The sequence below is a fragment of the Rhinolophus sinicus genome, chromosome 15, assembly GCF_057876585.1.
Source record: "Rhinolophus sinicus isolate RSI-liver-muscle chromosome 15, RSI-T2T, whole genome shotgun sequence".
Classification (NCBI taxonomy): Eukaryota; Metazoa; Chordata; class Mammalia; order Chiroptera; family Rhinolophidae; genus Rhinolophus; species Rhinolophus sinicus.
In genome coordinates this window covers 34517227-34543739 of record NC_142515.1, presented here as the reverse complement: position 1 = coordinate 34543739, position 26513 = coordinate 34517227, and the positions used below count along the sequence as shown (strand labels likewise).

Below are 26513 nucleotides of genomic sequence, written 5' to 3'. Positions count from 1 at the left end.
GTTTAAGCTTTGAATTTTCAAAATAACATAAATTTAGGCATCTCAGAGAATAATACGAAAACCAAACAATATCCAGGGTCAACTAAACAAAAGAAAACACAGACATCTCCAATCTCTATTTCCTGAAATAGTGCCTCTAAGAAAAAAAAGGTTTTGTTGGAGTAATACAAGACAACATTGATACTCTTTCCATTTTCTTGCGAAAACAAACTTATGGAAGCTGAAACAAACATCGAAAGTTCCCAACACTTAGGTACATGAGACAAATAATGGGCTCTGTCCTACAAGTAAGCATTTCTTTGATTACCAATTGTGATCTTTCTCTATTAGGGCTGCATCAGAAAAAATCAATAACTTGCACTGAAACAAAGGCTTATAAATGAATATTAATACCTCTGTCTCTATCTCCATACAGACACACACACCTCTGTATCATTCTATGCATATTAATCAACATACATATACACATATATCAGCACACATACATATCAACATATATATGTATATATACATAAATATGGCACCTGAAAAATTTCATTTCCTTTCAAACTATACTCGACTTCCAAACAGAAATTAACATTTCCACCTCTACTAAATGTTTCCTCTAATCACATTGAGAAAAAAGCCCAACACTCTATTGATAGAGTAATATTTCAATATATTATTACTTGACATTGAATTAGAATTTTATTGTCCCTTTAGCAGGAATATGAAGAATACATTTTAGTGAAAATGAAAATATATAAACAATGAATCAAAAACAAATTAAGTTAACCACAAGGAATACTGAAGAATATTAAAATTGCATCTTCAGAAAATTCAATAGATATCTCTTAAGATGTATCACTGAAAGAAAATGTGAACTTGATTTTCTAGCTCCATTTTTTAAATGATTTCCACACCAAAAATAAAAATGAAAAAGCTACTTTACTATTCTAGCTATTAAAAATGAAATCCTAATTGGTGGTACACACCCATTAGCTCACAAAATCTGTGCATCACTATTTAAAGATGGTTCTGTTTTCAAAAGAAAAATGATACAAAAGAAATACTTTTTGAAAAAAATCAGAGTTGCCAATATTCTTTTCAATAAAATTACACGTTTTCTTCAAAATAAAATCAGCTTGGAGACAAAGAAATGCATTTTGGTGAATCTCAGTGCATTCCTAAGAAATGAAAAGCTGTTTTTTATTCCAATTCCCATGCTATATTGAGTTATTATGATAATATGTAATATCAAGAAAAGAAAGACTTTTGATATTTCAGAACTGCAACATGAAATGAACTTAATTTGGGAAATTAAACTCAGGATTAAAGTATGAGAAGCTTCTTCTTGGAACTTTTCCATCTTTGTCATCTGACCTTTACTATGGAAACTCACACAAGAGATGATTCAATCTTACAGTGTGGGTAGCTTTAGAAAATAGATACCATAAATATATTGACTGGTACATGATTAGAGATGGACTCAATATCCCTTTTTTTGTTCAAACAAATTCTCATTTGTTTCTGTGAGCCGCACTCCTCTGTGAGAGAATGTTGAATGAAACTCACATATCATATGATAGGCACCAGAAATATGCAGAAGCCAATCCAAAGTCTTGCGCTTCGACAACTTCATAAGCTATTAAGACCAAGAAAAAGGCAAAAGCCTTCCCTGATCTGCATTTTAGAGAAGAGGGTTGTAAAGACCATAAATGCTCTTAGAAAAAGACAAGAAAGCATCCTACCTTTTTAAAAATTCCATATACTCGGTATGCTTGATAAGTCCTGTTCTCATCATTATAGTTTGAAAACATTGTCGATCAATAGCCCAGAGCTTCACGTTGACAAGAGCTGGAGAAAAAGAAAACAAACAGTAAACAATTAATTACACACTTTTAACTGAGGACTATATACTGCAAAAGATATGACTTATTCGTGAGAGGTATGAAAATGACTACCCTTCATGTAAAGCTAGGATCATAACGTCCTATTTTGTTAAGAAGGCAAGTATTCTTAAGGACAAAATTTACTTCATAATTTTTAAATGCTTACGAGGAAGAAAAATCAAAATGTTTTGTATTCATCACCATTCTTAATGGTTTCTAGGTTATTTCCAATACAGAAACAGTCCCCTCCAAAAGACAAATACACCAACTAATATTGCTATTTTTACAACAGTGGCAATAAAATAGTTGTGCTGTTATACATATTTTTAAAACGCACCTCAAAGGGATGAGAAGTAAAATGTGTAAGTAAAGCATACATACATTCTAAGGCTTTGCCCTGCAGAAAGACTTCACCACACATATTCCTAGCAGCAGTGCGTATATAAAAGTTTCTATTACAGGCTCTTAAACCTAGAGATATGATCACAGTGAGGCCTGAGAAAGACGAATCTAGGAGTGGCCTGACATGGATTCAGAGACACCAGAGTCAAGCAGCACACAGACCTACACACTGGTGCTGCCAAATAACTATGTAAAAACCATATGGCCAAGTAGCCATATGATGAAATCTCTGTGTGCGGAAAATTGTTCCGGTGATATATTGTGTTCACAGTTTCAAACAAGGAGCAATGAACACCTGGCAAATGTGACAGTAATTCAGGAGTCAAGTGAGGAGGCTCGTAGTGAACATGGAAGCCATGTGAGTAAGAGAAAAGGCGTGGTAGGGGTACGTGGGCAGATGGGTGTGTGTGTGTTTTGACCAAGTTATCTGCAAGATTTTACACCTGAGTTCACACTATAAGGCCAGGCTCCATCCCTGGTCTCTCCTGATGAACAATCTTCCTATAAACTACGATAGCTTTTTCTATCTGTGTCACTCACTGATACACATGTTGCAGACACTATTCATTATCTCTGCTATGCCTATCTTATGTTTCCTCACATACGTTTGTACATTCCCTCCAAGTCTTTGTCTCATTTCATCTAAATTCCCCCCACTTCAAGAAATTAGCTTTTCAATTGATAAGCACTGGGTATATTTGTTGATTAATTTATGCACGTGATGCTACTGATGCAAAATTTTTTTTAAATGTAAGCCTAGGTGGACTCTAATGTTACATTCAAAATCTAAACTGAATTTATCAGATATCATAATTCATGTATTGAAAAATGATAATTAAAAATAAGTTCAGAATTTAATATTTTAATTTTATCTTCTGATTCCCATTTACATAGGCTATTGAAACATAGGCTAAGTAACACGGTGTTTTAGATATTTTGCATAACAATGAATATGGCTTGATGAGATTGCAAATTTGTCCATGACCTTGAGCAAGATACCAAGACCTTTTTTATATTCAGCCAGTATACATATTAGTCAAGTCAGCATTTTACAGGTAGGTAAGCATGACTAATAATCACCTTGCCTTGTTATCGAAAGTGTGATTATATTAGAGTTGTGATTAGCATCTTGCTTCTTAAACAAGCTGCTAGAGTGTAAGTCTGTTGCTTCCATAATTTAAAGAGACCACTCAAAAAAAAAAAGAAAAACCTCTCCATTTACCTTTGCTATTAAGTGGTATATTAATCTCTGTAGGTAATAAGCACTTCACAAAATAAAATTCCTATGATTTTCACAATGATTACTGTTGTTGAACATTTATGTCTGAAGGGAATAAAGCAAAGAAAGTGGGGAAGGATTTTCCTTTTTGCTCAAGTATACATGGTCTGACAAGTACGCAAACTAATCCTAGAAAAAGTGCTAATGCCTCATTGCTGAATATCACTACATTCAGCAATGTTGTACTCCTGTTGGGAAGCTATGCACTGACGCCAGCACCTAGTCCACCCTTCAAAGCAATTTTGGAAATCTTTTTCTGGAATGGCCATCAGAGCTGTCATTGTATTTCCTGATGTCTTGAGTGTCATCAAAATGCCTTCCTTTCAACATTTCCCTTATCTTCAGGTAAAGACAGAAGTCATCGGGGAGCCAGATCAGGTGAGTAGGGAGGGTGTTCCAATACAGTTATTTGTTTATTTACTGGCTAAAAACTCCCTCACAGACAGTGCCCTGTGAGCTGGTGCATTGTCGTGATGCAAGAGCCATGAATTGTTGGTGAAAAGTTCAGGTCGTCTAACTTTTTCACGCAGCCTTTTCAGCACTTCCAAATAGTAAGCTTGGTTAATTCTTTGTCCAGTTGGTACTAATTCATAATGAATTGTTCACATGTCTCTAGTTGAATTGAGAGGTTTTGAAAGAGATGATTTGCACTGCACAGCCTAAAATATTTATTACCTGGCCCTTTAAGAAAACATTTGTCCACTGCTGGTCTGGGGTAATAAACAAATCAAGAGTAAGTGCTAGCAGTGGGTAAGTATTTGGGGCTGTGGATACACAGAAAAAGGCATGGGGAGGAACTGAGAAAGCTGATTAAAGGCTTTTCAGAAGAGAATCATCTGAGCCAGGGTGGCTCTCCTGGTACTAGGGACTGAATGTTTGGGTCTCCCCCAAATTCAAAAGTTGAAGCCCTAACCCCCATTGTGATGGTATTGAGAGGTGGGGCCTTCGGAAGGTAAATAAGCTCTGGTACCAATTCCAATGTGGAGGGGTGGGAGGTTGTCCCCATACCAACAAGCAATTCTCAACTGGGTGTCCTACAATTCAACTCAATTCTGACACAATCTACCCAGAAATAGGATCAGGTTTTACAGGTTAAGGGTTCAATCCTACAAGACTAACCTCCTGTCTCCCCCAACTTCAGATGTGCCAGTCACAGGTCAAGGTTGATAACTATTTCTGACAGACTGGCTATAAATCAGAGGTTCCCAAGACACCCTCCATAAATTTAATTAATTTGCTAGAGCAGCTCACAGAACCTAAAGAAACATTTTACTTACTACATTACTGGTTTATTGAAAAGGATATAACTCAGAAACAGCCAGAGAGATGCATACAACAAGGTATGTGGAAAGGGGCACAGAGCCTCCATGGCCTCTACAGGCACAGCACTCTCCCCAAATCTGCATGTGTTTATTAACATGGAAGCTCTCTGAACTCTTTCTTTTGGGTTTTTTTAATGAAGACTTCATTAAATTGGCATGATTGGTTAAATCATTGGCCATTGGTGATAGAGTCATCCTCCAGCCCTTCTCCCTTCCCCAGAGGTCTGGGGTGGGACTGAAATTTCTAACACTCTAATCACATGGTTGGTCCTCCAAAAGTCAACTCATTAACATCACAACAAACATTTTTGTTGCTCTTATCACTTGTGAAATTCCAAGGATTTTAGGAGCTCTGTACCAGAAACAAGGATGAAGACCAATATATATTTCTTATCATAAATCACAATATCATAGGAGGTAATTAGGTCTAGATGAGGTCATGAGGATGAAGTCCACAAGATGGAAATAGTGTCTCTGTGCATACACCAGAGGCCCTAACCAGGAAGAGAGTCCTCACCAATTATATGACCACACTGGAGACCTGATCTTGAAATTCAAACCTCCAAAACTTTGAGAAATAAATGTTTGTTTTTTAAGCCACCCATGGTTTGTTTTTTGTTATAGCAGCCTTAATTAAGTGGGATACACAAAGCTCCTAGGAGTCTGTGAATAAAATTTAAAGGATTTGCAAATATGAGGCAGAAAAGCATCTTTATTTTTACTACCCTGTTACTGAAATTTAGCATTTATATTATAAGTGTAAGCAACCAACTAGAGTAGTGCTTTGTCATCAATAGAAACCATGGCCATTTTTATATCATCCAACATTTGTTGCAGATATCTTAAATATAATTTATACTCATCAATATTTTAAAATTATGGTAGTTACTAGACCCACCTCTAGATCTTGTTTTTAATATGTTGTCCTGGAGAAATGGTTACCTGAGAGTAGGAGGCAGTGAGAGTGGTAAGGGCCTGACGGGGGTAATACTTAGCTGATCTACATGTATAGGGGTACGCAAATTATTAATAAATCAAGAATATTATTTTAGTAAACAGCCACTTGTCTGAGTGCCCTGACTATCCCCGTCCCTCCCCCTAGGATTTCCTAAGATCACCACAGTTCAGCAATAAAGGGTTAACACTGAGTCCAGCAGGGGCCTCTCTGACCTTGCTACAAAAGTTAAGTGTAAAAAAGGAGCTGCTAGATAATTTTAATGTTTCCCCCATCACCACTACCAGCATAGGGCATTCCAGGCAGAGTGGTCGGTTCCAAATGTGTAAAGATGAAAAGATGACTCCCAGAGGAAACTGCAAGCGGTCCAGGGAGGTTGAAGTGCTGCATGAAGCAGGAGGTAGAGGTAAAGCTGAAGAAATAAGGAAAACAAATGATTCTTGTATCCTTGCTGTGGAGTTAGGGCTTGATCCTGAGTGAGGAGGGAACACTGAAGGTTTCAAGTAGGTGATTCATTTCAGAAAGGATATGCTAGCAGTAGCCTAATGGTGGACTGGAGAGCAGGACTAGGGGGACAAGAAAGAGACAGAGACTGAACGAGAGCTACAGACAGAAAGATACATATAGAAGGGAGAAGGGGGAGGGCAAGGGCTCCACAGGCTCTTGTAATTATCCAAGTGGGTGAACTCTGGTAGTGGCAATGAAGCTAAAGAGATGGATGGATATGAAAGATCTTAAAGCTAAGATCTTAAATTGAAAGGAAATGCCAGGGAGAGAAAATTTGACCCTAATACCCAACTTTCTAGCCTGGACATAAAATAGTAGAATAATCAATGTTCCATTCTTCAGAAGTACAGGTAACAAGTGTATGCCTTTGCAAATAACTACCATTTCTTAAGCGCAAGAACCATGCACGTCATAAGCTACCCTAAGTGATTTATAATAAGCAAACGAGTAACTTTCTTTTACTTTTATGTTATGAATATGACAATATAACTTCAAACTACTTGCTCATACTTTTTAAACTATCTTTCCCATAATAAAGAAGCCTAATTATCTTAACAATACTGGAATCACTTGGCCCAACAGATATTTGCACTCTAGAAATAAATGTGGTAGGTTGCTGTAAGCCACAGTATATAACTTGACACTCAGATAACTTTGGAAGTGTTAAAAAGGCCAAGATGAAAAGTCATAAAAATTATTAAGCATCAGCCAAGTAAATTTTATGTTTTGGGGACAATGTTTCCTTTATAAAAGTTGATCAAGAAGGTATTCAAATGGCCAATAAGGACATGAAAAGATGCTTAACACCATTAAACATTAGAAAAATGCACATCAAAACCACAATGAGATACCACCTCGCACCCAATAGGATGACTATTCTTAATATATGTGTGTGTGTGTGTGTGTGTGTGTGTGTGTGTGTGTAACAAGTGTTGACAAGGATGTGAAAAAATTAGAACTCTTGTGCATTGCTGGTAGGACAAGAAATGGTGTAGACACTGTGGAAAATAGTATAGCTGTTCCTCTAAAAATTAAATGTAGAATTAGCATATAACCCAGTAATCCTACTTCTAAACATATACTCAAGAGAACTGAGAGCAAGGACACGAACAGGTATTTACACTCTAATGTTCATAGCAATATTACTCACAGTAGTCAAAAGGTCAGAACAACCCAAATGTTCTTCTAAGGATGAGTGGATTAATAAAATGTGGTATATACATACAATGGAATATTATTCAGCCTTAAGAAAGGAATGAAAATCAGATACATGCTACATCATGGATAAACACTGGAAGTGTTATATTAATTGAAAGAGGCCAGACACAAAAGAACAAATATTGTATGATTCCACTGATATGAAGTACCTAAAATGGCCCAATTCATAGAGACAAAGTGAAATACTGGTTACCAGGAGCTGCAGAAAGAGGGGAATAGGCTTGGTGGATACAGAGTTTCAGTTTAGGATAATGAAAAATTTCAGATGGATGGTGATGATGGCTACACAACAATATGAATGTACTTAATGCCACTGAATTGCACACTTAATAATAGAATACATTTTATGTTATATATGTTTTACCATAATAAACACACAAAAAGTTGATTAGATGGATTTACTTGGTTAGATAACTAAATAAAACGTGTTTTGTGTTTTGTTTTTCCATAAGACTCTTCTCAGTATTTAAAAAAGAAATTGATACCTGGTGTTCCAAGGCAAAGTTTAATTCCATAGGACACTTTGGTGGCATTTCCCAGGTCTTCCCAGCCTGCTCTCTAGTTTTGAGCCTGCCCCAAACCCTTAGATTAATGGTTATTTTACTCCACACCTTTGATTATGACTGTCTCTCAACTTAGAATGGCTTTCTACACACCTGTCTTGTAACTCTCATCCTTGCAAGGCCCAGCTTTAAGTTATTTTTATTTTTCCCTTTTCAGTTCTTTCTAGACAAAACTTTTTGCAGTTATTTATATTTTCCCAGCCCTTGATGATTTTAAATATGCACAGTTTCATATGATACCCACTAGCCATATGTGGCTATTGAGTACTTGAAATGAGGTTAGTGGGACTTGAAATGTACTATGCATATCCTGTAGGATATGAAAAACTTTGTATGAAAAAAAGAACATAAAATACCTCATGAATAATTTTATATCGATTACATGTTAAAATAATATTTTGACATATTGGGTTAAATAAGGCATACCATTAAAATTAACTACATCTACTTATTTTTACTTTTTCAATGTGATCACCTCAAAATTTGAAGTTACATGTACCATTTAAATTACATTTCTATTGGTCAGTGCTGCTCTAGAATTGTAATACTCATAACAATATAATCATTTCTTTATATGCTTCTCTTGTTCCCTGGGAGGGCCCAAAGTAAGAGCTAATCAAGTATTTCCTAAATTGAATTCTGTGTGTTTACCAAACATTTTGTCTAAATAAAATCTGTTTCTATCCTTCTACTTCATTGGAAAATCACCATACATCTTCATAACCTCTATTAGGAGATAACTGGTTTTGAACTTGAGCTGTGTCTAAGTGACATTCCCTTGCAGTAAAACATTAGTGGAGTTTTCTGACATGAATTCCAGAATAACTTATTCTTTGCTAAGTCAGCCCCTGTTCTCTAGGAAACATCCTCAGACACTAGGTGGGTCTCATTTAAAACTTTCTGCTGATCCATACTTTGTCGAAATGGATTAGAAGTTTTTGAAGGCTTAATGCAAGAGGAAGGACAAGAAAAGGTGTAATTAGCTCACTCTTATACTTCACCTTCAGTGTCAAAGAACATCAGCTCATACCATAAGGTGCTTTACTATATGCTCACTATATGGAATTCCACCTCATTTCTTGATGTGTGAATCATCTGTGATGACTCAGGTACTTAGTATGACAGAACCAGAAGCTTCAAAGAGATGTTTAGGCGAGGTCCATGAAGCCCACAACTGCTTCCAACATTATTAAGGCATATGTTAGCCTAAAGCCAAATTCCAACTGCCAGAATGTTCTGAGACAAATGTTTCATAATTAGAGAAGGCCATTTGCTGTTTACAATGCATCTGGAACACACTGATGTCTCCACTGTGCAAATTGCCTCGCTGGTGTATGAGGGCTTTATTTTAACCTTTCTACCCTAAAAAAGTTATCTTTAATGATAGATAGATAGATAGATAGATAGATAGATAGATAGATAGATATAGATATAATGGGTGTATTTATTTTAACATGTAATCAATGTAAAGTTATTCTTAAGATATTTTATGTTCTTTTTTCATGCTAAATATTTCATATCCTGCATGTAATTTACTATATATATATATATATATATATATATATATATATATATATGTATTCTATGATGAGAATTGATTGTAAAATTGGACGTTGCAGATAACAATAATCATTATTACAAACTTAGAAGAAAAATCATCAGTGTTGTCCCAACGTTCATATATTTGGAAGGTGGTAGTTTCGTGAGCTGTCCTGTAATGAAGCCAGTGAAAAAGAAAGAGTTGTTTCTCTAAATTCTCCTTGACTTCATACCTTGTATAATGTAACTGGTAAGACGAACTGGTGACTTCTTGAGAACATTAGCATGAAGATTTAAATTTTTTAATTTAAATTTAAAAGGGTCAAATATTTTAATACACATATGAGAATACTAGTAAACATTATTTTGGTTATCATTATGGAACATTTACTATACAACATGACAAGAACTTTATGTCTGTTATATACTTATATCTATTTAACCTATATTAACCTTATGAGATATTCTTATTTCCTTTCTATCAATATGGAAACTGAGTCTCAGACAGGCTAACATGATTGCCCAGGTCACACATATAATAATTACAAGAGTCAGCTTCGCTCTCAGTCCAAAGCCTAGGTTCTTTTTACTAATACATGCCTCTAAAACTAGGGTGAGAATATCTGCTTTCCTCATTCAATTTTTCTGCCCCATTTCACCACCCTACTCACAGTCATTAAATACTCTGAAACCACAGAATAAAAAGAAAATATAAATTTGACTTCAATCATTGAGTTGGGGAGGATTTCTTGAAATTAAAACATAAGTGGGCTGAAAATGTTACCACCGTTTTAATGTAATGGGAGGCTTCAAAGATATTTTGCATCTGAGGCAGGCTCCTCATACAACCTTCTGTCCCACCTCACCTTCTCCTGGCTCTCAACAGCGTGTAACATCTGGCATGCACCCTTTCCTAACCTCCAGTTACCAGGAGCTACCTTCTGTCTTTAGGTGGCCCTCAGTGAAAAACCTCAAGAGGCACAGCGCATCATTCTTCTCCAGTTTTCAGGCATGATAATTCCCAGTGCTATTCAAGACATCATCCTTAAAAGTTTAAGCCATATGAACCATCCTGAATCCAGCTAACAACAGTCACCAAGGGGAGCAGAGATAAATGTATGTGAGGGCTCAAATGTGTTGGGGTAAATTCAACTCATGCAGAACTCTAACCATGTCTCCTTTCTTGTTGGCCAAAGCCTGTAAATAGAAAATCCTAAGCACTGATTAGTAACAGGTTCTGGGGATGCAAAATGAGCTGTGGAAACACACAATTCCCTAAGTATCCCAGTCTTTCTCCTTGCAGTCTTTGTTTATAACCATACACTGTATTGTCTTACATCTGGAACACACTGGTTAAACCAACGTGCAATTATTTAGAACCCTTTAGACACCTAGCTCTAAAAAATAAAGTTGGTAGTGGAGGACGAGGGATGGAAAAATGTAGAATGAGCAGATAAACAAATCAATCAACCTACCTCAGGTCATCTAAAACAACCCTGGCATGAAGCAAAGGTCAGACATGTTAGGAAAAAGAGCAGGAAGAAGGGGGACATGAACTTCTAGGAAATAAGTGGCTTTCTGTGTAAATAACATACAAATTAGAGACCAAGAATGAAAGGAGGCGTGGAAAGACCCCCAGGTAGTAATAAGGGTTATGACGACTAACATGCTACACGTTCAGTCTAGTAAAGAACAGTAAAGATCACACAATCACTTTGTGAGCAACTTACAAACACAGTTACAGTGATGAGTTGTTCCAATCAGTCCTACAAGATTGATCTTCCTAAAGGACTATTCTAATCCTGTTACTTTACTCACAAAACATTCAAGGGTTCCCTACTGCCCATAAACAAAACTGCTCCATCCTCATATTTAATCCATATTCATGTCAAAGTACCTTCCTAAGCTTCATCGCTCATAATCCCTTACACAATATCGTTTATTTCATCCAGCAATTCTAAAATCCAGTTTCCAAATCCACCTTTCCTTCATGTCTTTGATCCAATTATTTTCCTGTACTCATAACAACCCTAGTCGCCCTTAAAGACCCAGTTCAAAGACGACTTTCTCCATGGAGACTTTCCTGTTCACCCCAGCTAGAATATTTCCCTCTAAATGTCTACAACCTTCTGATCGTGCTTCCTTTATGGTGTTTATCACTCTTGTCTCATGTCATATTCTTCATATACATAAGTTACATCAGTACCATAGTCCACTATGAGTACTGCGATGTTTTCAATCTGTGAAAAAAGTGAAGAAACTGAGGGTATTCAGTCTGAATAAGAGAAAGGGAAAACTCAGTAACTGTTCGAAAAGATTTGATGGATTTATTAGACTTCAAATAAATTCAATGTGTGTAATAGAATTAAGGGCTAGTCTAAAATCAAGAGTTGGTAGACATTTATTATAAACATTCTACAGGCATTTGTTGAGATGTTACTATGTGTCAAGAGCTATACTAGGCAGTGGTGATAGAAAGATAAACAAGATATAGACGTTGTTCTCAAGTACCTTCCTGCTGCCTAGAGTGAACTTTCTTTACTTTGCACACTCACTTATTTATTTATTTATTTATTTACACATGCACATCTTTCTTTTTTATTGTTCCACCGTATGCTAATAGCCTTAATTACTCCTTTTCAAGTCAAATTTGGATCAATATACCGCATAATGTTTCTTCTGGAGTAAGAGGCAATTCTTCCTGAAATGTCAAGGACAGAAATAAACCAATAATTAGCATATACAGGGTTGGTGATTAAGACTCAATGTAAAGACAAAAGGAATACAGCAATTGCTGAATCTTGCGCTAAGAAGCTTCCCCTCACAGGAAGTGCTCCAGTAGACCATCTGATAAAATGATGGAGAAAGGATTACTGAATCAGATGGGGAATTGAATTGGAGCACTTCAAAGTGGCAATTGAAACATAAGATTTTTACAGTAGCTAAAGGATCAATGTAGAGGAGTGAGTTCTAGATCTACAACTGGTACATAATGATGGGTATTAGCTATTTTGTAGTAATAGCCCCCTGTATGGGACATTGTACAAAACAATAATGGTTGAGTGACAGACCCTATACCAGACAGTCAGATGTCTAGGAAAAAAGTGATAACATCTGTTGACTTTAATGAAGGAAATGGTGTCTCAGTCAATGCTTTATGCACAAATGTAAAGACTCAGGAACCCAAAGGCATAAGACAGCATGCTACAGTGTGAAAACCAGGAACCTGGAGTCTAGCCTGTATGAATATCTTCCCTATAGAACACAAGGGCTATGTGGCCTTGGGCAAGTAATTTAAACTTTCATTAGTTGACTTCAAGCGATAATAGTATAGGTATCATGAAGTTCTTCTAAGGTATGAATTAAATAACTTATGGTACATACACATGACACCTGGTACCTAAAATGTTATTCACTCATGGATGTCCTTTAATGATGTTACCATCTTATAAATAATAGAAAACAGAAAACAAATAAATAGTGATCTGTAGGGTACTGACAATGAATTCTGAAAGAGTTGAAGAAAGAAAGAACAAAGAATTTAGAGCAGTGATGAAGTTGGCTCACTACCTCAGAATAATAAAAAGAAACATTACTTTGTGAATTGAACACAGGTTTAGGCAGGCTTCAGAGTTAAGAGGGAAATTCGGTAAAGGCTGAGAGTATGTTAATGTGGTGACAAAGAAAAGAAAGCTGGCTACAGCAGTACAGAACTTTTGAAGGCAAGAAGTGTGCCTTGTTCATCTTTTTTATCCCCAGTGCAGTGTATCCCAGTTACTGGCACACAGTAAAGGACTCATAAATATTTGCTGAATGAACATCTACTCATACATATTTCTGCCTGGAACTCAGGTATAAATGTCTCCCAACTCTTCATATCAGGATAGTTCTTAATCCTATTATGAAGAAGCCTCATATAACTAAAGTCAAGAAAAACTCTAGAATTGAACATTATTAAACAGATGGTTTGTGGTTCTTTACAAAAGGAAACAGGCTGGGTGGCCATCCCACTTTATTAAGATTAATTTTCAATGGGCTCAATATGTAGAAGGGTCCACATCACACTGCTGAGAATACAAATATGGCACATTTTGGGCTTCAATCATAAGCATCAATCTCTAGCAAGTTACTGAGATGGTTTTGCTTGCAGTATCATAGTGACAATTTCTGGCAGGTTGGCACATTTTGACCAGTCTGCCTAATTCAAAAATATTAGCACATGTTTTGGTAAATGTCATTGCACATCTGTGCATACAGATTTTAAGTCTCAAATCCCATTTAAAGAAATGGGTATTACATCTGGAAGTCCTTTTGTCCATTGGATGGTCTATATCCCGAACACTACACCAAGATGTTGAAAACATATGCTTATGTATCTACTGAAATTCAAGTAAACATCTTTAAAAAGTCATACTAATAACTTTTCCTTAAAAGTGTGACTTCAACTCAGAAATGTTATTAATATTTTGTCTCACAGAGGAGGGGTTTTCCTTTTTCTTAGTCGGTTCTTCTATCACACTGCTCGTTTCTCCTTCTATAAACATCTGTCTATATGTCAGAAGCCATATATTTGGTGTACTCTTAATTAATCTTATTTCTTGAGGGGAAAAATAAAGTATTAAAATTATATGTCTATTATCCCCTGCTGTATCTTCCCCATACATTTCACTGTTGATGTGCTTGAGATGATTCCATTTTCATTGTATTATCTATATATCAACTTAGTTCATCGCTACCTTAAAGCTAGACTCAACAGTCATAATTTATGATCCCTTTCAAGTCCTCATATAAATAGGAAAAATCAATGCTTCTGTCTAGGTCCCATTAAGAAAGTATGACAAAGCCGGTTGAAAGAAAGAGAGGCAATACAACTTCACATTTATTTTCTAGGCACTAGTAGTCTTTAAAATAGAAATGTCCCCTTTTGGCCCATCTCTTCTTTAGTAAATGATATGTAATCCTCTAAGTTTGTCATTATTCTGGGGGAAAAAAATCACCAGAAAGCGAGCTCTCTAACCATCCCCTCCACTGGCAGATGAATGAGATGACATCAAGAAATGTCAAGTGAGCTCAGCTGTTTCACATTTTAAAAATCGTCTGCTTTTGGCATATTATGAGAATGCCATTTCCCTTCTTGTGATTTTTCTCATCTGGAAGACACACAGTGTTGCAAAGAAACCTGAGCGTTCAACAACGATTAGAAAATGAGCTTTAATTGACCTAAATGCAGAGGTTGGCTGTGCTATTATGCAATATGGAAACTAATAGTTCTTATATTTTCAGATGAAAGAAGCAACATCACCTATATTTTATAACAGCATCACTGGTTTCTTCAGGGAAAAAAAAATCTAGATTTCTAGAAAGACGATTCCCTGCTTAAACACATTAAACATACTCTCTTTTCTTGCCCTAAGCATCATTTTCACACAATGGCACCAATTCTGAATGCTTGAAAGTGATATTCAGATTGCAATCTAGCCACCTAGTGACTTGCTCTTGGTCAGCATAATTGCACCAACTCCTTCAGCAAATAATGGCAGACCAACCTAGAATTTGCTCACACCATTTAAGGATGTATATTTGCTAAAAGGAGGTGAAGATTGGTATATATATATATATATATATATATATATATATATATATGTATACGTATATGTATATATACATATATATGTATATATACATGTATATATATGTATATATGTATATATGTATATGTATATATGTGTATGTATATATGTACATACATATATACATATATATGTATATATATGTATGTGTGTGTATATGTGTGTGTGTGTGTATATATATATATATATATATATATATATACACATATACACACACACACACACACACATATATGTAGCAGAGTTACTTCTACGCTCTCAAGCCTGGCCACAGCTTGCATGGGTATACTGGGCCTTCCATCTCTTCCTTGGAGAACTACAATTCTGATGCTGGAGGATTCAATCCCAGTGCCCCAACCTACAAATTACTCATCTTCCTTTTCCCCTTTTTGAATATGTGATGAATCAAGTTGCATTTTTGCTTACGCGAGAGTGAGTGTTGACTCTGTCTGGAGCCCCAGGAGTCATGAATGCCTTACAAGTTGCTAATTCTGGTGTGATCACTGGATTTTACCTCACATATGCATAACGTAGAAAGGCAACTAAACTCTGAAATCTTTAAGCCACTCAAATAGAATTTTTTGGTTTTCTGAGGGCTTTCACACATACGGTTCTAATTTTTTGCAACAATACTTAAATAAAACAAGTTATAATTTCATTCTATCAGTAAGGGGGAAAAAAAGGATGCAGAGATATTAAAAGATTTTATAAAGATTATCCAGCCAGATGCTGACAGCTACAGAGTTCATCTTCCAAATGTCCCTCCAGGGCATTCTCAGTTCACACATCACATAATTTTAACCACAATGACCAAAAATATTCAGATCAAGAGGGTACTCATTTAATATTTACATTTTCCAAATTGTAAATTTGGAATGCAATGACCTTTATATCAAGTAAATGACTGCAAAGATAAACTGCCTAAACCTGACATGGTTCTAGAAATCTTAAGTAGTCTAATTGACTTGATCTAGTTCTTGAAAGCTATTTCTGAGTGGTTAAAGATTTCAAGATACTAAATAGAATCATTAGGAAGCACTGATATGAAAGGGGGAAAAAAAAAAACTACTAAAGTCATAAGTGAGTCTTGAATGTGATGTTATTTGTTCCACAAATAAATATTTAGGACACACTAAACACCAAGTACTGTCGATATGATAGCAAACGATACACATACAGTTCCAATATTCTAAGAGTTTATAATGGTTCAGTGGTGGAGAGAGCAATAAACCAAGCAATGTCAATATGGTGTGGTGACTGCCAGGCTCACCTGGCAGGTTCACAAGGTATGTGGGGAATTGTTATCAAGAGGACCACCTATTCCAGCTGTGAGGATTAGTGTTCCCTGAGGAAGAAGTGCTTACAGTGAGGCCTGGAGGAGGTCAGTTCATCCAAATGAAGAAAGGGAAGACTGGTCAAATTCCTGATGTTAATGAACTTAGCAAAACCTTTCTTTATAACTTTAAAACTGAAAAAAAAAAAAAAAAAATCCTATTTCTTCTTTCCTTTCATTCAGCTCCATCCCCCCACTTTATTCAGCTCAAGGCCATAAACTCCTAAAACACCTAAAAAGTATCACTACCCCTCACCACGCAGTTCAGAAACAACATATTCACCACCCAACATTGTCACACTGCTAAATTTTATGGAATCTAGCCATGACTTTAATAAATCTTAGCCAAAATTAATGAAATATCAAGAAACTCTCCACCTTTTTTGACTACTGATAATGTTCACTTCACTTCCTAACAATATCATCAGGTGCAGACTTCTAGGGATTTCACGTCTACTTTCTTAGATATAACTAATACCACCTGCTTTAAGGATGTACCAAACCATGAGAAATGGAGACAGCTCGTCTTAGGCTCCATGGCCTATGAGCTACAACTATATACAGATACATTATTACATTGTATATATAAAACAGAGTCATCATTTTAAGATAACTATGGGTCTATTTATCTATATTGGCTGAATGAGATGTCCCCAGTCAGTGACAAAAGTAGCGATGTGTGTTTTCTTAACAAGTACAACATGCTCATCAGTTCGGCTTTATGTATTTAAATATGGCATGAGTGTATTATGTCTGTTCAAACACAAATGTGTATTGAATATGGCATCAGGCTGGCAGTAGCCATCGGCTGGAGTATAACTCAGTTCACTGTGTACTCTAAAATACAGAATACTGAGCTGGGAAATAATCAACAGAACTAGCCACAATCTTTAATGTTTCTTATGTATTGTTTCCTCCTAGTATTGATAGAATTTGAAATCTTCATTGTAAATCAATAATATAGTAGATAGACATTGATCTGTTACAAGCTGCATTTAAAAATGTCTAATCACTGTTTTACACCTGAAACCAATATAATATTGTATGTCAACTGTGATTGAAACTTTAAAAAAAAAAATTATTTTTAAAGTTGCATTTAAGTAGAGCCAGAAATATGTTTTAGAATTCCACCCTTTTTATTTTCTTTGTCCTGACTCTTTCAGCTTTCCTGCCCAGTGTTTTTATGCATTTTTTTTCGTTTCTTCACTTTTCCAATCAGAAATAGTGATAAAGAAGAACAAAAACATATCCTGGTAGAAGTGGAGATGTTTATGCAAAGGACAAACTTGGGAACCAAAGACCTGATGTCATGCAGGGAGTCATGGGTGGGGGGGGTCTCTGGTCCCGCTCCCCACATAAGAATGCAGGACATGGTAAGGCCAAAAAGGAACACCCACGGAACCATAGATAGGGGAATCATACTACTATATTCTCACTGGTGGCTGGGCCGGAGACACAGGAAGCAGGATCCACACAATCTGTAACCCGCCCGCTGTCCTAACAGCAATCTGTGTTTGCCAGCCACCATCTTCTTGCTAGCCCCATTTTCTGCTAGCGTAGCCACAGCAGTTATATTAGTGGCCAATGGCTCACTGGTTACAGCTGACGGCCAACTAGCCACAGCTGATGGCCATCCAGTCACAGTTGATGGCCATTTACTACCTGAGCCAGCACCTTTCCACGTGAGGGTGAGAACCTGGAAACTGCTCTCTGGGGCTCTGTCCCCACACCTGAGTTTGTACTAAAAAACACCATCATTCTTCCCATTTCATTTCATGCATTGGTTTATCATTCACCTGTTGTCAATAGTCAGTTTTTTAGGACATTAATGAAAAATACCAAGAAGCAATAAAGAAGCTATTTCTGATGAAATTTAATATTGTTCCAAATATTTTTGCATAAAAATAATGGAATTACAATTTTATGGTTTAAGAAGGAAGACAGATTAACAACCCCAGTGAGCAATCTAGATTCTACAAAATGTGAACAGTGTTTATCTTAATTAGTCATGGTCTTCACACTAATTGTTCTCCTGTCAAAACTTAGTCTTTTTCCATTAATAGCATGCTTGTCCTTTTGATAATAAAAAAGAAGATGAGAGACCAAAACAAAAAGAATGTAATTTTTAATTCCAAGTTATCACCATTTTTAAAGCTACATTATTAGCAGTCTAATTGATGCTAATGAACTATACTGTCAAATCTAGCTTTAGGAAAGAGTTTGTTATTTCATCAGGGAAGGAAGTTCAATACTGTAATCATATTGTCAGGTGAATGCCTGAATAAAGCAGGTAGGAAAGGGGTAGCTTACGGGAAGTACATAAGGCAAACATCCTCCTAGTATCTATTATAAGCTCTGGGGTACAGTTACAGTTCAATCAGGCTGTTCCAATGACTAGCATCATTTTAGGACTTTTGTCGGATATGAAATACACTGTTGCTGATATTTTAAAAAAATGATTCTAGTTTCTCCAGAAGTGTCCCAAAATGAGAACTATTCATTCTTCCTGACAGGTATAAGTTGTTCTGGTTTTTTGTTTGTTTTGTTTTTTCTTAAATTTGAAAAAGACAATCAACCTATGCTTCCAGCTTAAAACGTCAGAGCACACATATCAGCTGGTGCTGAAAATCAGATGGGAGTGCCACACAGACAGCCTGTATTGAAATACCGTAAGGGAAAAGGCATTCCATGGGTAATTTTCAAGAAAGCTACCGTCTCCACACATGGCATTACAAGGCAGGGAGAGAAAGAAGAGTTGAAGGATGGCATCCTGCATGCACGGCCTGCATTTAGTCTTTATGAAGCCTCAGTTAAGAGACTGCAGGGTAGCCAAGAGAATGCGTGCTGTGGAGACAGGGAAGTCAGAAGTCTGTCAAAGGCAGCCTCAACCAGAGGAGGGGAAGAAATGCATCAGACAACCGAGCAAAGGTAGGTCTTCAACAAACAGAGTGCTAAACGTAGCAATCAAATATAATGAAATCCCAGAAGGGATGGACAAAGAGTTAACCACAATGACAAGGGGGCAAACACTAAAGTCAACCCTTTCCAATGAATTAGTCACTTTGGAAAAGATTGTTGCTCAGTTGCCTCATGCTTTTGCAAGAAATTACATTCCTATTTTTAGGACTGTGGCTCATTTGCAGTGAAACTAAAATTCACATCACAGATTTTTCTGCACATTTATAAACTGTCTCATTTGCAAAACAAAGGAACTGTACCTTTTAAGGAAGGCTCTCCAGCAAAGTATAATCCGTGATGTCATTCAAGTAGTGTGCCATTTCAGAAGAATTAAGGCAGTGGTTCTCAAACTTTAGAAGGCACTGAATCACCTAGAGGGCTTTTTCAACACAGATTGCTGGGTCCCACCCCCAATAGATCTTGGTTAGAAGCCAACAATTTGCATACCTAATGATTTCTAGGTCGATGCTGCTAATCCAGGCACCACATTTTAAGAACCATTGGTCTCAAAAAAAGGAATGAATGCATACACTATCAAGCCTTGGATTATAACTGGACCATGAGGAGAACAAACAAAGAGAATACCTTATTTATACACTTTAATCCTTTTCAACGCATTCAAAACCTGTAGGAGAAATCAAGAGGCAATTTAATTGGGGTGGAATACTGATTTGTTTTTCTAAAATAAGACTATATTCTATTAGGAAGAGACTTAGATCTGTGCTTTGCAAACTTAAATGTATGTAAGAATCACCTAGTGATCTTGTTAATATGCAGAATCAGATTCTATATGTTTGGAGTGGGGCCTTAAATTTAACTTTTCTAACAAGTGCCCACGTGTTACTAATGCTGCTGGTCCAAGGACCACACTTGGAATAGCAAAGTCTTACTATCATGTAATGAGAAGCAATATAGCTCAGAGGACCAAAGTAAAGACTCAAGCATCAAGCTACCTGGATGTAAGTCAAGTTCTGTCACTTACTAGCTGTGTGCTTTGGGCAAGTTATTTAACTTCTCTGTGACTCAGTTTCATCTGTAAAATTAGACTAATAAGAGTACCTGCCTCCTATACAGTGCTGTGAGGATTAAACTAGTCAATATGTATAAAGCATAGAGCTTGGCACATAAACATTGCAGGTGTATATAGAGAAAGAAAGCCAATTTGCTTTTATTAAACCCAGTTATATATTTGCTTTTTAAATTTTCTTTAAGTGCTTAAAGTTAACCCGGTTCTTATTTAGGATGGGAGGCAAGTACCTATTAAATAATAAGATTAAATATTTGATTTGACAGAATTCTTCTTCTGTCTACTGGATGCTATTGCATTGTTCATATTTCTTAAAGCTATATATAACAATACTATACCTGACAACTTGAGGGGTGTTTTTTTTTCCCATCCAAGGCAGTATTAAACTAAGTGGTGTGTAAGTATGTGTAAAAGGGTTTCTGTTGATAAGAAAAATATACAAGTAATTTGCCTAATGTTGCAGACATAACAGGTGGTAAATGTGTACAACTACTTTCTTTTATTTGTAGAATAGTTTTATTTGTAGGATAGGATTACAGGGACTTCCAACTTCTTCCCCCACACCCACTCTTAATAGTTCTTACAGTACGCAGAAACATACTTCCTTCCTCCTACTTTGCTTGCCCCTCCAGTGAGGAAAAATAGTGCTAATTTTAGCTGTGACTACTTCAGAGTCCCTGTAACAGCCTTTGTTTTCTAATGGGGAATATAAAGTTCCGGTGTACTAAAAGGTACTCGTTGCATATTTATGGAGTGAAAACAATAAATAAATAAATAATTTTCCATTAACAATATAAAGAGATTTTCAGACACTCAAACTGTAAGGATGATGGTATATTCTTTTAAGATTTAACAATCTAGTTTATTTTTCTTTTTTCTTGTTTTCATTGTTTCTTTCCCCTCCTCCCTGATTCAATTGTTCTGTTTTCCCAAGGTTGCATGCATACCTCGTTAATCTGGTTAATCGCCAGAATATGGACTTAACCTGTTTCAGCCCTCAGACCTCTTGACACCCATACCCAGGCTACAACTCCCTTGCAATTTTCCATCATATGACGCATGAATTGCCCCTATGACGGGCCCAAGATAACATAATCTCAGAACAAACTGGACCCTAGTAGGATGCATTTTTCCAGACATCAGCACCCAGGAATCACTTGACTAACTCCCCCTTTCTTATGTTCTGCTTCTTTTTACCCACCTATAAAACTTTCTGACCATTCTAGGAACAGGGAAGATGGCCTTTGAAACAGGAGTCCACCATCTTCCTGGAATGCTGACATTTTGAATAAACCTCCTTTTCTTTCCACCAACCCTTGTCTCTTGGACTTTGGCTTTCATGCAGCAAGCAGCCAAGCCTGGGTTTTTCAGCGACAGAACCACTGCTGCTATGACAATACATTTTGCAATGCCTATCTGCTTCCAAATGTTAGCAAAGTAAGACTGTTTTTGTGAGGCTGTCAACATTTTATTGAAAGGGTAATCTGGGACAATTGTGGAGGCCTGAAACTGCACCTGCTATAATTTCACTGTTGGCTTTGGGTAAATAGACTTTCTTAAAATGACAACATAACAGAATAGCTTTTTCGCATCTACACCATTCATCATAGCTGAGATCATGAGTACATACACACACACAAACACACACACACGGAGACATTTGAGGACATTTGAGGTCTGAAATGACTGGCATATCTTTTCTTCTTCTTCTTTTTTTTTTTAAATGCTTGATAAAGCATAAAGGGCATTTGGCCATAAAAAGAAAGAGGAAATTATGTCAAAAGGGAGACAACTTTGAATGTTTTACTAACAATAGTTCTCTAGATAGAACAGTAATCATTATGAATATCTTAAATACCACTCTAACAAGTTGTCTCTTTCCTTTGAAGCTATTTCCAACGTCTTCAGGATATATGAAACATCTTGAGAGAATTCTCGAATTTTAAAATAAATTCTGCAATTCTAGGGATGATAAATAGTTCTTTCAAAGGCTGTTCATTTGTTCTTATTCTATGTCAGAGATGTATACTATAGCACCTTTTCAATAAGAAAAGAAAAGAAATAAGAATAAGAAAAATAAGAAAATAAGAATAAGAAAAAAAGATGAGCTATCTATTTGGTTTACAAATAAAATACAAGACTTCTTATAAATAATTAACCAAAGATAAACTCAATGATCTCCCAAGATTTATTAGAAGAAAATTCCCTATCCATTACTTAACATATCATACAATCCTTAGCCAAGCACAATGTCTATCATCAAAATGATTTAGGGAAATAAAAATCAGTCTGCTAAACCAAGTCAATAATGGTTTAATTTGAAAAACTTGTGATATACTTAGAAACAGACTCAACCAAAGGGACCAGAAATAAAACGCTGCTTTCACTTGTATAAGTTAGTTGGTATATTAAGATTATCGGATACATCATGTTCCTATGAATGTGTGCACAAAAATATGTATTTTAATACTTTAAATATATGTATGAAGATATACTCCTACCATAAGAGTCATGGATATTATACATATATTTTTCTTTCTTCACCCCAAACTAGATATAAGCAGATTGCTTCTATAAAATTTATAAAGGCAAGAATCGATTTTAATATTTTATTCAATATGAAATGGTAAAATAAAATCTTCTTTCAGCTATAGCAAATGGAAATAGAAGAAGCATCTGGGAGATCCCAGCGTTGGGTATGCAGCGCCATTTTTTTAAAGTAAATAAATTGAAAATAAATGCACAAAATTGACGCACAAGTAACTGCTCAGAAATAAAAGATTACATTGAAAAACAACCATAATTTGAACTATATTAGCACAACCTTATTAGCAGAAAAGCTTTGCTTATTACAAATATATAAATTCAAATATATTCAACAAGAGAAATTTTGGAATGATAAATATATACCGTGAAGTACCTAATACACATTATTGAAAAGATTCTTCAACTATGACATAACATCCAAGCTTTTACAGTTTCTTTTTCTCTTCTGTAGAATGGGAATAATAAAATCTGCCATATTTCTCTCAATTAAATGAGAAAATGAATGTAAAAGCACTTGGAAAATTATCAGGTACAATATAAGCACAAAGTAATTAAAATGCTTCCTACTCGTCAAGTTGGTGTACTACCACCTAAGAGAAAAGTTGGGGAAGATGGAAGTGCTTAGTCCCCAGTTAGGACTGTCATAAACTGTAGGTCTAGTTAAAACACCAAATCTTGAAAGGAGATATTATAACCAGGTATCTAACAGGATCAACAGTACAGAGTACATACCTAGCAAATGAGCAAGGAAACTCAGAAACATGTCACTTAATGGATAGATCTTTTGTGGGAATCTAGGGCATATACTGGACTGCCTGGTTAAAACATGGATACCTGACAATCCAGCCTTTGCTTAAAGCCCTGTCCCCCTCTATTCTCAGCCTTCATACAAACACCTCATTTCCAATGCAAAGGGAACACCAACCATCTTGTTATATTCATTTCAAAAAACAACTTTGTAGAGATTCCCAGCCTATCCCTAATAATAGAACAGCTGTTGACATTACTAAACAGACACTTTCACTCTGAAATATTTACATTTGGATCACTTCATTAAGGTCAGCACCTTCCCAAGGATAAGGAATCGATATCTTGATTGTTCTGACAGCTTCCAAAACAAGAAGAAAAAAGAAATTGCCACAGATAAATATCACATCAACTCTTACAGCTATATGATTATTTCTGGCCACTTTCAAATTACTATATTTTTCCTTCCTCCAGACACAGAAGATTCAGAAAAAAATGGAAATCAAATCTCATAACAATCAACCACACATTTTTGAGGAATTAAAAATTAAGTACAATTCACACATTGTTTCCCCCACTTTTCTATATTCTTTTAAAATACATTTTCCTTTTACCAAACAGAAAGCTACAATAGTCTGAGCAACGCAGAGTAAGGCACTTTAACATCATTTTCTGAGTTCTGCAGCCTAAGAAACACCAGATACAGCATCCAGAACAGGAACACGGCCTCTGCTGGTGGTCAGTGATGCAGAAGCACTGGTGAATGCTATCCTCATGCGATGTGGAGGCACGTGGTACCAAGCAAGAAGTCAAAGCATCACAAAGTGAGTGTTCCAGCATACACAGGAACATACCAGGGACTCCTAAAATCTAATCTAGGAAACACCACCAAAATGTGGGCTTCCATGCCTGGTGTTAACTCCCATATCCTCTCAGGCTGGCAAACCCTGGGGCATCCTAAGTCATATCTATTGAGCTTTTACCATGAGCAGGTTACCAGACAAGCCATGGGAATACCAAGAGAATAAAACACAGGCTTAGCTGTACGGACACCTTTGCACTATAGGAAAAATCCTACGGGATCAGACAGTTAGAATAGTCACTGGAAGTAACCAAGATGTCCTTCAATAGGTGAATGGATAATCTGTGGTACATACAGACAATGGAATTTTATTCAGTGCTAAAAAGAAATGAGCTATCAAACCCTGAAAAGACATAGAAGAACTTTAAGTGCATATTACTAAGTGAAAAAAGCCAATCGGAAAAGGCTACATGCCGTATGATATTCTGGAAAAGGCAAACTATGGAGTCAGTAAAAGGATCAGGGATTGCCAGGGGTTAGGGGGAGAGAAAAATGAATAGATGGGGCAGAAAGGATTTTTAGGGCAGTGAAACTATTCTGTACGACACTTTTAAGGTGGATATGGGTCATCATTATACATCTGTCACAAACCACAGAATGTAAAACACCAAGAGTGTACCCTAATTTAAATGATGGACTTTTGGGGGATAATGATGTGTAAATGTGGGTTCATTAATTGTAGTTAAATGCACCACTCTGGTTCCAGATTTTGATGGTGGAGAAAGCTATGCATATATAGGGGGAGAAGGTATATGGGAAATCTCTGTACTTTTTGCTCAATTTTGCTGAGAACCTAAAAATACTCTAAAAAATAGTATTAAAAAAATAGGTCAATCTAATGATAGAATCACAGAATGCTATGTAAACACACAAGATGAGCGCCCTGGTTTGTGGATATGAGAGGATGTTTCTCGAAGACAGCGTGAAGAGTGTTTCCAGTACTTTTTAGGTGTGTTACTTTCCATAACCCATCTAAATGTCAAGTGCTTCCTCTTTAAAATGGGAATAATATTTCATACTGTGCCCAAATGTCAAATGCTTCCTCTTTAAAATGGGTGTAATAATTCATACCATGCCCATTGAGGATGAAAGATTATATATGTAAATCACCTAATAGTGTCTGGCAAATTATAGACACCAAAAAAAAAAAAAAAAAAAAAAAAAAAAGGGTCCTCATCACCATCTTTCTACCGTGCAAATTAGAATGTTATTTTATCAGTCTAGAACAAAGTTGTACACATTATATATCAATTAACTTAAACTAAAATATTCTATTTGCCCTTTGGGAGTATTAAATGAGCTAATTACAAGATTAATTGAATTACAACTCTTGATAATCGTTTTTAAAGCAATTACAGTCTTTCTGCTACATTGTCAAGTGGAAAGCCTTCGTGAAACATCAGATGTCCTCTGTAGCATAGGTTTCTAAACAACTAAGTCCATGTCTACTCTTCACCTCAACATACGGACCACTGGATTTTAAACATATTTTAATCAAAAGTTATTCATTAAGTAATCGTTAATTTGTTTTCTTATTTAAGACTAAAGATGTATTCATTTAACCTGGGTTTTTTGAAATAGTGAAATAGTCCTCAGGCACCCGTTTCTATCTCAATATCTTTCTGATTCTGGAAACTACCCCTATATTTGTAGCTATCTATTAAATTTTGTGGTACAGACATCTTAGCCAAGAGAGTGTGCATTCTGAGTTTTCTCTAATTCTAGACAGTCAGAATAAATAAGTATCGTTACG

General features: G+C 36.0%; 1 protein-coding gene across 3 annotated transcripts in view; it reads right to left on the bottom strand.

Annotated features, from left to right (window-relative positions):
- PRKG1 (protein kinase cGMP-dependent 1) overlaps positions 1-26513 on the bottom strand; it is a 1140935-nt gene that overhangs the window by 379386 nt on the left and 735036 nt on the right. For all 3 annotated transcript variants that reach the window (XM_019738600.3, XM_019738591.3, XM_019738608.3), the window contains exon 4: positions 1731-1836. In XM_019738600.3, the coding sequence (XP_019594159.1) occupies positions 1731-1836 (106 nt within the window). The remainder of the gene's footprint in view (positions 1-1730; positions 1837-26513) is intronic.